This window comes from Zosterops lateralis (genome assembly GCF_965231275.1).
Source record: "Zosterops lateralis genome assembly, chromosome: 2".
In the NCBI taxonomy this organism is placed as follows: domain Eukaryota; kingdom Metazoa; phylum Chordata; class Aves; order Passeriformes; family Zosteropidae; genus Zosterops; species Zosterops lateralis.
In genome coordinates, this window is record NC_139763.1 from 79,453,329 (window position 1) to 79,467,440 (window position 14,112).

The 14,112-nt window shown below is 43.7% G+C and overlaps 1 protein-coding gene and 1 long non-coding RNA gene across 4 annotated transcripts in view; both read left to right on the plus strand.

Moving 5' to 3' along the window:
* SESN3 (sestrin 3) overlaps positions 1–5,235 on the plus strand; it is a 39,775-nt gene extending 34,540 nt beyond the window's left edge. For all 3 annotated transcript variants that reach the window (XM_083854390.1, XM_083854391.1, XM_083854392.1), the window contains 2 exons: positions 386–530; positions 1,466–5,235. In XM_083854390.1, coding sequence (XP_083710516.1) covers positions 386–530; positions 1,466–1,552 — 232 coding nt within the window. In that variant the 3' untranslated portion in view covers positions 1,553–5,235. The remainder of the gene's footprint in view (positions 1–385; positions 531–1,465) is intronic.
* A 37-nt stretch (positions 5,236–5,272) lies between these two features.
* LOC310905729 lies at positions 5,273–10,092 on the plus strand. Its single transcript, XR_014589265.1, has 2 exons — positions 5,273–8,937; positions 8,999–10,092. It is a non-coding gene; the product is annotated as an uncharacterized lncRNA (long non-coding RNA).
* Positions 10,093–14,112: the final 4,020 nt, after the last annotated feature.

The following is a 14,112-nucleotide window of genomic DNA, read 5'->3' on the forward strand; positions in this document are numbered from 1 at the left end:
ATGGCTTCAAGTAGCACCAGAAGAGGTTTAGTATGGATATTAGGGAAAATTTATTTGCAGAAGGATTTGTAAAGCATTGGAACAGCCCACAGAAGTGGGAGAGCAACCATCCCTGGAAGTGTTCATAAAATGGTGGATAAGGCATATGGTTTAATGGTGAAACTGATGGTGGTTTAGGGTTAACCACTGGATTTGATGATCTTAAAAGTCTTTTCCAACCTTAACAATTCTATGATCCTACTAAGCCTTTCAGATCCTCTCTTAACACGTGGGTTTTGGTCATGTATGATAAATGTTCCTGTTCCCTGGTTTAAGAACATAATTCTGCAAAAGAGAATGCTTATAGAAACTTATATCAAACAGAATGATGGCTTGTGTTCTGTAGGTATGATGACTATGATTATGGAGAAGTTAATCAGCTACTTGAACGCAGCCTGAAGGTTTACATAAAGACAGTGACCTGCTACCCAGAGAGAACTACCAAGCGCATGTACGATAGTTACTGGCGTCAGTTCAAGCACTCGGAGAAGGTAATGTGTTCCAAAGCCAAAGTGGCTTCACAGACACCCCTGTGCTGTTGGAAAATTAAAATATGGGGACACCTAAAATGGCAGCATCTGTCAAATGAACTGTTTTAAATCAGAGAAAAACAAATGGGAATCATTCCTTGAGTGTTACAAACCAATTTGACAAAAATACTTCTTAGTGTGCTGGAAATACTAGCAACAGCAGCAGCAGCAGCAGCAGTAGTAGTAGTAGTAGTAGTAGTAGTGCTGGTGGTAATAGTAGTAGTAATAGCAGAAGTAGTAGTATTTTGAGTCACTTCTCTGTAAAATTGAATGGATAACTGTGAAAGAAAAATGGATAAACTTGACAATGCAGAAGTGGTTCAACTATGCCAATACTTGGGACTTAGATATTAAAAAAATACCTAAACTCATATATATATTTATATATACACACACACTTTATGGTGTTTTTCAGCAATAAAAATGTCAACATGCCTTCAGATATCACATTAAATGCTTTCTGACTTCCTGAGAAGGGTTCAGTGCATGTGTGCCTAGCCTATCTGGCATGGAAACTGTTCCTTAATCTGTGCTCCTGTATAAAGGTCACAGGTAGTAGTAAAGAAAACCAAATATAATTTAGAAAGAACTAACGCTATTAGAACACACACACACAAAAAAAAGGTTTAAAGGTGGCTTCTCAGATGGAAGATTGCTTAAAGCAGCAGCTGAGGCTAGTTCCTTGCAGTCCTGAGATGTTGTCTGTATCGGCTACATATTGTCCATATTACTACACAGCTGTCTCTAGAGGAACACTAGTCCTGCAGCAGGGTACAGGGAGAAGAGAGAAAGTTTTCTTGCAGACATACTTTACTAAAGGTTAGAAATTTGAGCCTGAATGAATAAACCATGTTGCATTCAGAGGTGTGCTAAATGGCTGATGTCATTTTTTACAGGTTCACGTCAATCTACTTCTGATGGAAGCTCGGATGCAAGCCGAACTTCTGTATGCCCTTCGTGCCATAACTCGTCACTTAACCTGAAGCACTCACTGGCCAGGAGTACAGAGGCTTTTGCTGAGTATGTAAAGACCTTTCGAAATAGATACACACCAGAAGCTGTTTGTGATGTAGCATCAGGTTATTCAATTCTCTAGTGTCAAAGTTTAGCCGTGCTTCTCAGCGGCTGTAATGTGCAATGACGTGTTTTATTTTCTTGATGCTTAACATTACTAATGATAACAAAAGTAACACTGAGGAGCGCTACTCTGCATTGTTTCCGGCTGGATTTCTGCACAGTGGTCAGGATCCTGAAACTGGTTTTATTGTATCCAATCCTAGCGCTTTGCTCTTTAAGCACTGGAGTGAAGTGCTTAGAGACTTCTTTTTCCAAGCAATCATTTTTCAGATGAGTGGAGTCCAGCAGAAGATCAGTTCTGCCTGTCCTGAGAATGTCCCACCACGTCGTGACTCGCGACAGAGACGCACGGGCTGCGCTGCATCGAATTGCCCACTGGATTCTCCTGTGTGTCCTGGAGACTGCTGCCAGTCACTGTCTTACTACAGCAATTGGAGGTGATGCGAGATGTGGATGCAAACATCGAGCACACTTTAATGTGAAATTAATCTTGGTAAATCCTACAGCATGCTACTGAAGTGCGAAATTCATCCGCTTTGTCCTGCCCCTTCACAAAGAGAAGAGGCCTCACGACTTGCCATTTCAGCCACACTTACTGTGTTTCAATCATGCATAGTCTTGTTTTACTGACAGTCACCCTCAGTTGTCCTGACAATATCCATGCTCATCACGTGTTGCAATTTGTTTAGTTGGCACCTATAAAATGAATACACAGGCTGACCAAAAATAGGGTTGTGGGGTTTTTTGCACTCTCTTCTTTATCGATGTTTTAACTAAGGAAAGTAAAGGAAGGCTAGTATATCTATTTCATATTGGATGTGTAGAAATTATTTCCCATAACTTTTTCATAGCATGAAATTGTAATATTCAAAGTTTTAAAAGTTTCTATGCATTAGTGTGAGTGAACAAAAGAAAAGTGCAATATTTAAAAAGAAAGCAAGCTTTTTTCCCTGACATGCCACTGCTAAAGTGTCCTTCTTATATAGCCATAAAGAAATTTTAAAACCAAATTTCTTTATTGTCTAAGGCCTAGCAGTTTTGTTTTAGCTTTTATGGCTTAAGACAACCTGATACCGAGATGCCAAAGCATCCCCAAAACAAAGCATTTTTTGGACAACCAGTAATATTGGGGAAGGGAAGAAATAAGCTGCCAAAAATGTCACACTTTTGTGCTGTTTTCTGTTGCTTTTGACTAATTTTTGAGAGCACAAAATGTTGATATTTATAGCTTTATTTTGTATTGCATTTAATGAACCAGTGAAGTGCCTAAAGAGATGCTTAAACTTACCCCGTAGAACACAAGTTAACTGCTTCAACTTTTGTCTGTTGGTTTGGAGTTTTCATGTTGCTTTTGAGGAGGGTGACCTTCATTTCTGTGGTAAACACTCAAAACTAACTGGACAGGTTTATTTTTAATGTTCTGTTGGATTGTAGAAGCTGATGCGAGACTTTGTTTTCATTGGTGATTGCAGAATAGTTAGGAAAAAATATTACCAGTCGTATTTTGACACTTTTCATTTACAAAACCATGGACCAGTACTCTACTAAAGTTAGTTTTCTCTTTTCTTCCCTCTTCCTGATCCTTGCTTTGACTTTGCATGTTGGTTTTTCTGCTTTATCTGTCCGTTCCAGATTGGAAAGCCCAATGATTGTACACTTTTCTGCACTTTCAGACTGCAGACTCTGCATGTGAAAACCTTTTGCAGAAGAAATCAGTGATTTTTTTAAATTTTTTTTTAAGTGTCATGTTGGCTTTTTAGAAAACTACCCAAGAGACAGCATTGGGCTGTCTTCTAGAGAGCATTGGGTAGAACATCAGATTTATTTATCTAATATAGCTAACTGCAGAGATTTCTCAGAAATATTGAGAAGCTCATATGTGTGAACTTAGATTTGCTTTCTAAATTTTTATGATCCTTTTCCCCCCCTCTTGTGATTGTAGTGGCCATACTTAATGGCATCTGCTGAGAGAAGTTTTCATGCAATACTTTAGTTTTTTTCAAGTGATGGAAACTGTTCAGTACTACTTTAAATTTCTTTGCATTGAAAAGTCAAGTAGTTCTCAAGAAGCACAGTTGAGCTCTGGAAAGGAGGTGAAACTAGATTTGGGTAATTAATATAATGGCTTTGTTTCCCCTCAGAAATGCAAAGACTTCTGGAGTAGGTTGAGTTTTACATTTGGAAACATGAGTGCCTTTACTTCTTTCCTTATGAAATACACTTGCCAGCTCAAATGCCTTCATGAGCAAAGTACACGAGCAGATTTGAAATACAGAAACCATAAATGGATTTCTTCATAAAACTTGTAGTAAACCAGTGTTTTGTTTTGTGTTTTTTTAAGTGCCATATCAAGTCCTGGATGGCCTGCAAGACATTCCATCGTAGGAAATGTCATTGTACAACTAGCTTTGCTATTTCTCTCTTTTTTTTCTTTAATGTTAACTGCAAACTTGAAACATCTGGAAATGTTTTCCACGTGGCATTTTTTTTTTCAAAGTATTGCATTTAAAGTGCAACAATTTATAGCCTAGTTTTTATATACGAATTTGGTATTTTTAATAGATGTTTGTTGAGAGTAGGTGTTTATAGTCAGACAACGCTACTATACACTTTATGCACACTTTAGGTTCACACTGTGCCAACTTTTAATGTGCAAGTGTTCTTGGATTTTTTTGCATTTTTAAAGCACGCATGAATGTGAATCTTCACACTTTGTTCATGATTTTTTTTCCTAAGAGTACCATAATCATTGGAAGTGTAGATCCTCTCCCTCGTGTTCCTTCATTGGAATTGGTAATTACCAGTATTCATGTTAGTCTACAAAATCCCAGCCGTGACCAACATAGAAACAAAGTGTACAGTCTCCTGTCTACTGAAGAGAAAGCTTGATAGGTACAAATTAACCAGCTAGCACAGGGAACACTGTGAGTAGGGAACAGAGCTTTTGAGCATGAACAGCTTCTTATCATTGCAGTCACTTAAAATGTGTGTTACTGTAGAGTATGTCCTTGCTGAGATTGCCCTATTTTCTTTTTTTGGTAATGAAGAGAAGTGAAAAAGGTGTCAACTGGAGAAAGCATTTGCATTTCCCAGAACACTCTACCCACAGCTGAACTTCATAAGAGTATCATGAAGAGTATCATACAAGAACAGAGATAATTGTTAAAACAGAAATAATAATTTTAAATTTGAGTGCAGTTTGTGCAGATAGCTACTACAGCTAGTTCTGTGGTGTTCTATGAGAATTTTGATGAGCTGTAGATGGATTTATTTTCATCAAGGCTGAATCGAAACATATTTTCTTTGTCCTAAAGCCTTCATTAAAATGAAAATCACAGAATCATAGAATTTGCTGAGTTGGAACAGGCCCACAAGAATCATGGAGTCCAACTCACGATCCTGCACAGGACAGGCCCAAGAGTCACACCAGGTACATTGTCCAAATGCTTCTTGAACCTTGTCAGGCTTCCCTGGGGAGTCTGTTCCAGTGCCCGACCACCCTCTGGGGGAAGAAACTTTTCCTGATATCTGACTCAGCTTCAGGCCATTCCCTTGGATCCTGTCACTGAGAAGAGATCAGTGCCTGCCCCTCCTCTTCTACAGCCTCACCAGGTCTACAGCCTCACCAGGAAGCTGTAACTGCAGTGAGGTCTCCACTCAGTCTCCTCCAGGCTCAGACCAAGGGACCTGAGCCACTCCTCTTGTGGCTTCCCCTCAAGGCCCTTCACCATCCCTGTGGCCCTCCTTTGGGCACTCTCTATATTAGTTTCATATCTTTCTTATATTATGGTGCCCAAAGCAGCACACAGCACTTGAGGTGAGGCTGCCCCAGTGCAGAGCAGAGCAGAGCAGAGCAGGAATCCCCTCCCTTGCCCAACACCTTGGTCCTTGAAAAGGATGTACTTCAGCTGTAAGAGTTGAAGAATTGCCACTATCAGCTCTTCCTATGTATTAAAAAAAAAAGGCTTTAAGGACAGGAAAATCTGTGCTTGTAAACAATTACAAATGTAAGCATAAATTTAAAACATATCAGAAGGGAACAAAAAGGAAAACATTTTGTTGCTCTATTACTTGAGTGCAGAAAGTAAAAGCATCAGATTCTTCAAGTGTATTTTTGTTTGTAGTGATACTGTTATTTTCATGGGATTTGGAAAAAGCAGCTAGCTGCCTAAATTTCAATGGGGATTTAAGCACCCAGGCACTCGGCAAAATCCTAGAAGATGCCACTTGAATGTTTGAGTCAGGTTTTTAAAGGAACTGAGTCACCTAAATAAAATAGAATAAAATTAATTTCCGTAGAGACTAAAGGAATAGTATGTACCAGATCCATGTGATTTGCAGTGATTGTTAATGAAATGAGTTGTTTTGGGGACTTAATGTAGACTTAGAGAAATCTCTCCTAAAGCAGTTAAACTGTAAGCCACTGCTCTTGCAGAACAGGTTCTCAGTGTTTCTCATGCACGTGTGTTTTCCATGAACATAGGCATGCATTTCAGGCTCATGATCCAGAATTTGGACTTCCTTTCAGAAGAGCTGGGTTATTTAGCCTCTACTTGCAGAAAACATTGATTGGTGGTAGTAAGGGGATAGCATGTGCCTGAACTAAAACTTTTTGGATCAAAAGAAATACTCCAAATCTTCTTGATCACAAGTGATGTTCTTTCAGTTACTTTCTGTAGATGTTTGGATCCTTTTCCCATAAATAAGGGGTGATGTTGCACAAAACAAAGGAGGAGGGGAGTGGATTCATTGTAAATTAACTTTCCCAGAGCGGATCTGACTATAAAGCTGTAAGAATTACTTGCTGTTAGCAATCATTCCAAGAGCTGGAGAAAATGTCAATTTTCATTACCTGAACTTCAGGTTTACTGTTTCTCATGCCCCCAGCACTGTGTTTGTCTGAAGAGATGCATCCACCAGCTTTCCTATATTTGGGAATTGTAAGTGAAACATTTTATCTCCAAATGAAAATTAATATAGTAGTTCATAGCTATTGCATAGATTACAGGTGTGAGAAATGGAGAGAGCACAGTAGTATGAGGAAACTTCAGGAGCATCTTGATCAGTGTTAATTTATTCCTTAGAGCACATTTCCTGGCAGGTGGCCGTGCTGCTGCTCCCCCAATATGCAATCAGGTCTCTCTCACAGAAATTTAATCCTTTGCTGCTCATCAGGGGAAAACTGTCATTTTCCAACCTGCCACCACCCCTTTCCTGCATCAAGTGCTTCCTGTCTTCCCAATTCCCAACCCTGAGCAGCCTCCCAGCAGCAGGGACAACCTCCCAGCCTTAACCTTGAAAACAAGGTTCCTCTGTCACTGCTTGTTGTTAAATGCAGAGGCTCTTTCTCACATTTAGAAACACTTAATTGCCGTAGTAGATTATTTTTGGACAGGAAAATGCTAAATGTGGTTCAAAAGGATGAAACTCAGTGTTTGCTTAGTAGTGTGTCAAAGCCTATCTGTGGAGTTACAGCAAAAATCCAGTGGATCCACTAAGGAAATCCTTTCTTTGGTGAAATGCCCCATACTTGAACTCTTCAGCTATGCAGGTTTCTCAGAGGGACATCTAGCAGGGAATTTGAGGTCCCCTTCTGCCAGGCAGGCTTACAAGGCCATCAAGATTGGCAGCCCCTCAGGTGCCTTGCAGCCAGGCAGACTGCATCCAGCCTCTAGAACAAGTGGATTTGGGTTTTTCATTTATCTATGGGAAAAAATCCAAATGCACGGTGTGGAGTAGCTGCTGGAGACAGAGTTGGATGTTCCTAGGGTACTGAGTATCATCAGGGCTTGTGAAAAACAGAGACCTTGTTCCTGACCAGTAGTTAGAGGTACTGGAGACGCCAACTGTTATAGTTTTGGGGATCAAGTCATGCTGTGGGCATCAGGAGATGCAGAGCACAGGCGCTCCCAAGGGGACACAGCCAGCACAGGAGGAGTTGAGGTACTGGTCAGCTGAAGAAAATTCACTGATTTGTCTGAGAGGTTCTTTTGTGTGCCTGTGCATAGGGGAGGTGGTGGAGGATGCCTCCTTCCAAGGTGTCCAGAGGGCTTCTTTGGGAATAGAGCTGGGACCCTTTCCTTACTCCCGAGATGGAGCAGGGGCAGGAAACTGTTCTGCCCAACAAAATGTTGCTGCTGTTCAATTGCATTTTCTTGTCCCCATCAGCCCTTTGAAGGGAGTTTTGAGGAAAAATGGATGAATCACTAAGCACTGTGTCTCCAGCTGAGGAGTCTGGGTGGGCAGCAACAGCAGCAGCTCCAAACACCAACAGTCCAAAACTGTGTCTCATTCCTCACTTCATGCTCATGTCGTGCCACCAGACCCAAACCTCTTCCCTCCAGCCCAGCTGCCGCATGCCCAGGTGGCTGCAGCAGCAGCCTGCTCATGGTGGTGAGTGATGTGGCCACTTTTAGGGGGAAAATAATAATATTTAGGCTACAGCCCTTGAACTCTGTGAGGCAGTGCAGTCAGAGGTCTTTTCACGACTGTGATCAGAACTGGATATGAACTGTAGCTTAAAAAAATAGGAATTTTGTAAACTTGAAATCTCTTGGTTTTACCCTTTTCTCCTTTTGCTGGAAAGCCACACAATGAATGTAAATGCTTTATCTTTCTATCTGACATAACTGAAAATCAGACTGCCAACTCCTTGTTTTGTATTAGCCTTTAAAAAAAAAAAAAGTTTGTGAGCAATATATGTAGCATGCTGTGAATGTCTGTTTTGATCTTTATAGTTACTCTTTAATCCATCAGTATTAACACCAGTTCTTTTTTGTGTTCCCCTTGGTACTTCGTATGCAGTGTAAGCAGAAGCTGTGATCGGCTTTGCAGTCCTGTGCCATGTTACTGTAATTCCTTGATTTTTTAGGAAGCACCTGACTGTGGGCCACCCTGGGGCAGGTAGCGTGCCCGTACACGACTGCCACTTTTAGGTCTCTTGTACTATGTATAGTTCTAAGTAGAATAAGCTTTTTAACAGAATATTGATGCGGTTTATGAGTCACGCAGGCTGCAAGTGTCTGGTGTGTGAGAGTCTTTGTATTTATAGTTGTTGGGGTTTGGTTTTTTGTTTTGTTGTTTTGTTTTGTTTTTTTAATTCATAAAGTAGCAAACTTGATAAACATAGCCACTTTAAACTGCTCTTGCTAAACAGACCCTGCTGTAGATAAAATACCACTGTAGATACAGGGAGAAGCACCAGCTGACCTCTCTCAGCTGTGGGTGACCTGAGCCCCTCTCTGCACAGAGCACAGTCAGAGCCACATGGCCACCCTGTGTGTGACCACAGGTAGACCCTCTCTGCACAGAGCACAGTCAGAGCCACATGGCCACCCTGTGTGTGACCACAGGTAGACCCAAACGTGGCCAAGGCTGGGGCCTGGCATCTATTTCAGCCCCCTGTGCCCCTAAGCCTGCTGCTGCTGCCTCCCACACTCTGCTCACCAATGCACAGGGCAAGCGGGAGCTTGAGAGGCAAGGACAGACCAGCTGCCAGACCACAAACATGGTCATGGCACTTCTGCAGCCAAAAAGCTTCCAAGCCTCTCTCGAGTGCAAAAGTTAGCCCTGGATTTGCTGACTGCAGAGCCTGGCACATCAGGGTAAGAGCAGCATTGGCTCCCTGTTGGCAGCCGTGGGTCTGAGCCCCCTTGGCTGGGGCAGCAGTGGGGCAGCGCTGTGCTCAGAGAGGGGCATTTCATTGCATCTCCCACCTCTGACCCTCTGGACAGGGGGTAAATTGTACCCAGCCCAGCAGCTGTCAGCTTCTGACCTGCTTGTGCTGCGGCCCTGCAGGTGTTTTGGGATGGAGGGTTAAGGACAAAACTCTGCAGTTCCCTCCCACCACCAGGAAGTGAGGAAGTGTGGTAGCTCTGTGGGTCCCACAGTCCCTACAGCATCCTGTGGGCAGATGGCACTTCTCCTGTCCTGCGTCCCGGATCACCACCTGTCCTGAGCTCAGGAGACAGGCCATGGGCTCCATGCTTTCACAGGAGGTTTGCCTGCAAGGTGAGGCAGCTGCTAGGAGCTCACTGTGGGTTCCCACAGCAGCTTTTATCATTTCTTTCCTATTGTTGCTGGTTGGGTTTGTTGTTTTTTGTTTTTTTATTTGAAAGGACAGACTGACCTAGTGGGATGGAATTTTTTGTTGTGTGACTTTTGTTAGTTTTTAAGTTACCCGACTTGAATTTATCTGAACAGATGCAGAAGGAACTTTCTTTTTTTGTGAGTTAAGAGACAAAAACGCATTTTTAAACAAAGGAATCATGTATTAACATTTTAACAGCAATTCATAAATCTGCACTTTTTATGAGGTTTTGAAAAATCTATTTATAGGTACGGAACAATGGGGTTTGTTTAAAACTGTATCGCATTTATACTTGCTGAAATTACTTTCATTGTTATCAGTAGGAATTTCATTGGTTAAATAAAATGGATAAAACCTGACTTCTGTTTGAGCCATCATTTGCGCATGCTGGGGAACAGCAGAACATCCCGTGTTTTGGGACAAATCCAGTCCTCAGTGTCCTTCCTCTCCATGCCTTTATAGTGGATTTTAATTTATGTATCATTCAATACAGAGATTATTTAATCCCTCTTCCAGGGAGACCTGGGCAAACCCCAGAGCAGAAGTGGGTGAGAGCCATAAAAACAGGAAGGACATGCGAATGCGAGAGGAATTGTGTGCTGAGGGTGCTGGCTCAGGGCAGTGCCAAGCTTACCTAGGAGTCAAATTCCCCAGAGAAGAGTGACTTAGTGCTGAGGGATCACCAGGGAAGTTTGTCCTGAGGAAAGGACAAACTCAGAAAGTCTAAAGTAGTTAAAACAAGCTGCAGACCTGGGATGTTTCAGGTGTAACTTTACCTCCAGCTGCAGGATGCACAGATCACAATAAAATAAATGCATTATATATTTAAATACATGCACATACATAAAGTACTTATTTATTTGCTTTCAATGGGAGCTCCAAAACACTGAATCTGTCATCTTAGGTCCAGGCCCTTGGTACAGGCGGTGTGGATGTCACCTTCAGTCACCAGAGCAGCTCGGGACTGAGAGGGTGACCATGTCACCAGCACCATCATGATAAATAGAAAGATCTTGCAGTATTCCTCAAAGCCAAGGGCTGCTGTGGAATTCCTGCTATAGCCCCTGGAAGTCTCAGAGCATGGGTGATTGGCAGGACAGGGCCACTCTCAATAAGCCCTGCCCTGATATTAGTCCCTGCTCACACCCAGTGTGTGGTGTGAGTACCCACCACAGGCTGAGGACAGCCCTGTTTCCCCACACCCCATCCTCACCTCTCCAGCTGGTTTCCCACAGGAAATTCAGAGCCAAAAACATGTGTGTGTTGGTGATTCCCCAACACCTCCTTGACCATCCTTCCGGGCCACCACTCTGCTGCCATCTATCCCCTGCCCCCTGGCCCACACTGGAGACCAAAGGGTGGTGGCAGACTAGGGACCACGTCACAGGGATGTCCCCACACCAAGTGGCTGTGGGATAATCTCCCTGCAGCCCATAGGTGACCACTGTGGGATGTCCCTGACCTGGCAAAGGGCCATGGCTGAGATAAAGGTAGGCAGCCCTGCATGGCTTGGGAATGGGGACACGATCTGAAGCATTACAGGATCTGGGGATGGACAAAATTATCTTTCATCACTGGAGCCAGAGAGCCTATTCACTTGTGCTTGATCACACCTGAAAATTGATTGTAGCCAGGTGTGGGTCGGTCTCTTCTCCCGGGTATCAAGTGACAGGACAAGAGGAAGTGGCCCCAGGTTGCACCAGGGGAGGTTTAGTTTGGAGATTAAGAAAAATTTGTTTACTGAAAGAATGGTCAGGCATTGGAGCCAACTGTTTAGGGAACTGGTGAATCACCACCGTGGAAGAGTGCTCAAGGAACATAGGGATATGGCACTTGGGGACACAGTTTAGTGATGCATTTGGTAGTGCTGTGTCAATGGTAGCACTCAATGATCTTAGAGGTCTCTTCCAACCTTAATGCTTCTATCTGAGTAGTCCTCCCTTAACTGCTGTGGTGATGAGCCTCAGATTTGCAGCCCTCTGACACCAGGACAGCCACTGTTACCATTCAAGCCTCTTCTGCAGCCATGGGCTCTGTGCCCTCACAGATCCTTGAGAAGGCAGCCCCTTGCCCTACATCAGACACTCACCTCATTTTTGCAGAGTGTAGGGGTGTTTTCAAGTGCAGGCTGTCATCTCCAGTGCAAAGGTGTACAGTTACCTCCTGCAGATGCCTGAGGGTGAGGGATGAACTCATCCACCCCACAAATGTGCATGTTTTCCATGAACTCAAAAAATGTGGGCCAAGTTCTTTGGGAGTTGGATTCAACCTATACAGGTTAGGCCAGGCCATGCGGTTGAGATGCACACAGTGGTTAATCCCATCTGTTTCAAGGGGGCCACACACAACCCCCACCCAGCAGCACTCAGGGGGCATCAGACCCTGGCATTAGTCCTATCTGCAGGGAAGGGTTTAGTGACCCCAGAGCCTTCCAAGGGGCTGTGGGAAGGACCATCCCACCTGTAACATCATCTGGGTGAGCCACATCAATGGACACCTCAAGGGTCTTCAAGGGTGGGACAAGCCCCATCAGCCACCAACCCCAGCTAAGCTCCATTGGTCCCAGCTTTAGGCATCCAGCTGAGGTGCCCAGGTGAAAGCCAGGTGACATATTTATATTGAGCACAGGCACCCTGTGCCTGCAGAGAAGAAGTTTAAATGCCTACATTTAGATGGCATAAATCCAGAGAGTGATGTCTCCATGAGTCTATTGTATCGTCCCTCTGGAGCGGCTTCACTCACATCAGCAGCCTGTTGGTGTCAGGATCAAACAGAGACCATTTCTCAGTCCTTACTGTTCACTGTTTAGCTACTGGCCACTTGGTTTCACAGAATCATAGAGTGCTTGGCTTGGAAGGGACCTTTAAAGGCCACACAGCTCAACCTGAGATATCTTCAACAAGATCAGGTTGCTCAGAGTCCCATCCAGCCTAACCTTGAATGCTCCAGGGCCAGGGCACCTACTACCTCTCTGGACAGCCTGTATCAGAGTTTTACTTATTGTAATTTACCTTCATTTTAAAAGAAATTTCTTCCTTTTGTTTAGTCTGATGTTCTCCCAGATTTCCTCCCCTGCCCACCAGCACAGTCCTTCCCACATGCTGCAGCTCCTGGCATTGGTCCATAACCATCTTCTACCAGCAGGTACTGAGAATTTGGAAAAGTCACACAGTGATATCTGCTCCAGATGTCCATTCTTCACCATGTTAAATTAGATTAAAACATCAACTTATTAATAAAGATGATACTGCAGAAGAATTTGAGACCTCTGTTTCAGTTTTGCAGGCAACTTTGCTGCTGGCTCAGTAGAAAATGGCTTCTACCTCCCAGGAATACTGTCACAATTTCAGTATTTTTGGAAAGGAGAAAGGATTTTTTCACCCTTATAGATGGAGGACAATTACCTATATGGTAAGATGGGCCATGGCTGAAGGATGTGCCTCTGAGACAGAAAAGGCCATGTTCACATGCCAAACCTGCTGTTAGGCAGGAGTGGGTGCTGAATGTCCACATACAGACCGCTAATCCAGACCCTGGGCTGCTCTTGGATGTTTCCTGTCCTTCTTCTAACCTGGACTTGAAAAATATTTTCCACTAAAAATGGTAAATGGCCATGAAAAGAAGCCTGTATGATAAATCACCCCATTCTGACAGAATATAGTTCCTTGGAGACTTTCCAACCAGCTGTAACACTAACACCACTGGAAAGTCTTTAGGCATTTTGCTTGGCTGGAAACACCAGTTCTGTGGAAATCACTAGCAGATGTTACCCAGTGTGAGATCCATGGAAGTAAGTCCAACAGCCCAGGAGTCTGTGCAGCAAAGAGAAATCATCCCATGCCAAACCCACAGGATTGCAATCTCACTAATACACACACACCCTGGACACACCTCACACTCCTTGCTCCTAGACAATCCCTCCTGGCCAAACGAGTTACACTGGTATTTATTTTTCAATACCTTTTCCATTTTCTGGCACTCACTACAGCTGAAGAGATAACCTGTGAGCAAGCATGGCTTAATTCCCTGCTGAACAGGAGCAGCTCCCTGACCAGAGGGAGGGAGGGAGGGAGCTGCTGATGGAGTTCCATGCAAGGTGAGCAGCTTCAAAATGTGCAGTAGTAGAAGAGGTGTGACCCAGAGGTCCTGAAATTGAGGAGTTGTCCTGCAGAGCTACTGAGTCCCTCTGGCATTAGGGGTGCCCAGGCCCAGGGTGGATGCAGCAGAGACAAGGGTCACCTCGAGGTGCAGAGAGCCCTGTGTCAAAGCTTGCAGTGATCTGGTTAAGGCAGGGACATCTTCCACTAGACCACACTGATCAAAGCCCCATCCAACCTGCCAACTTGGCCTTCACCATTTCCAGTGGTGAGGCATCCA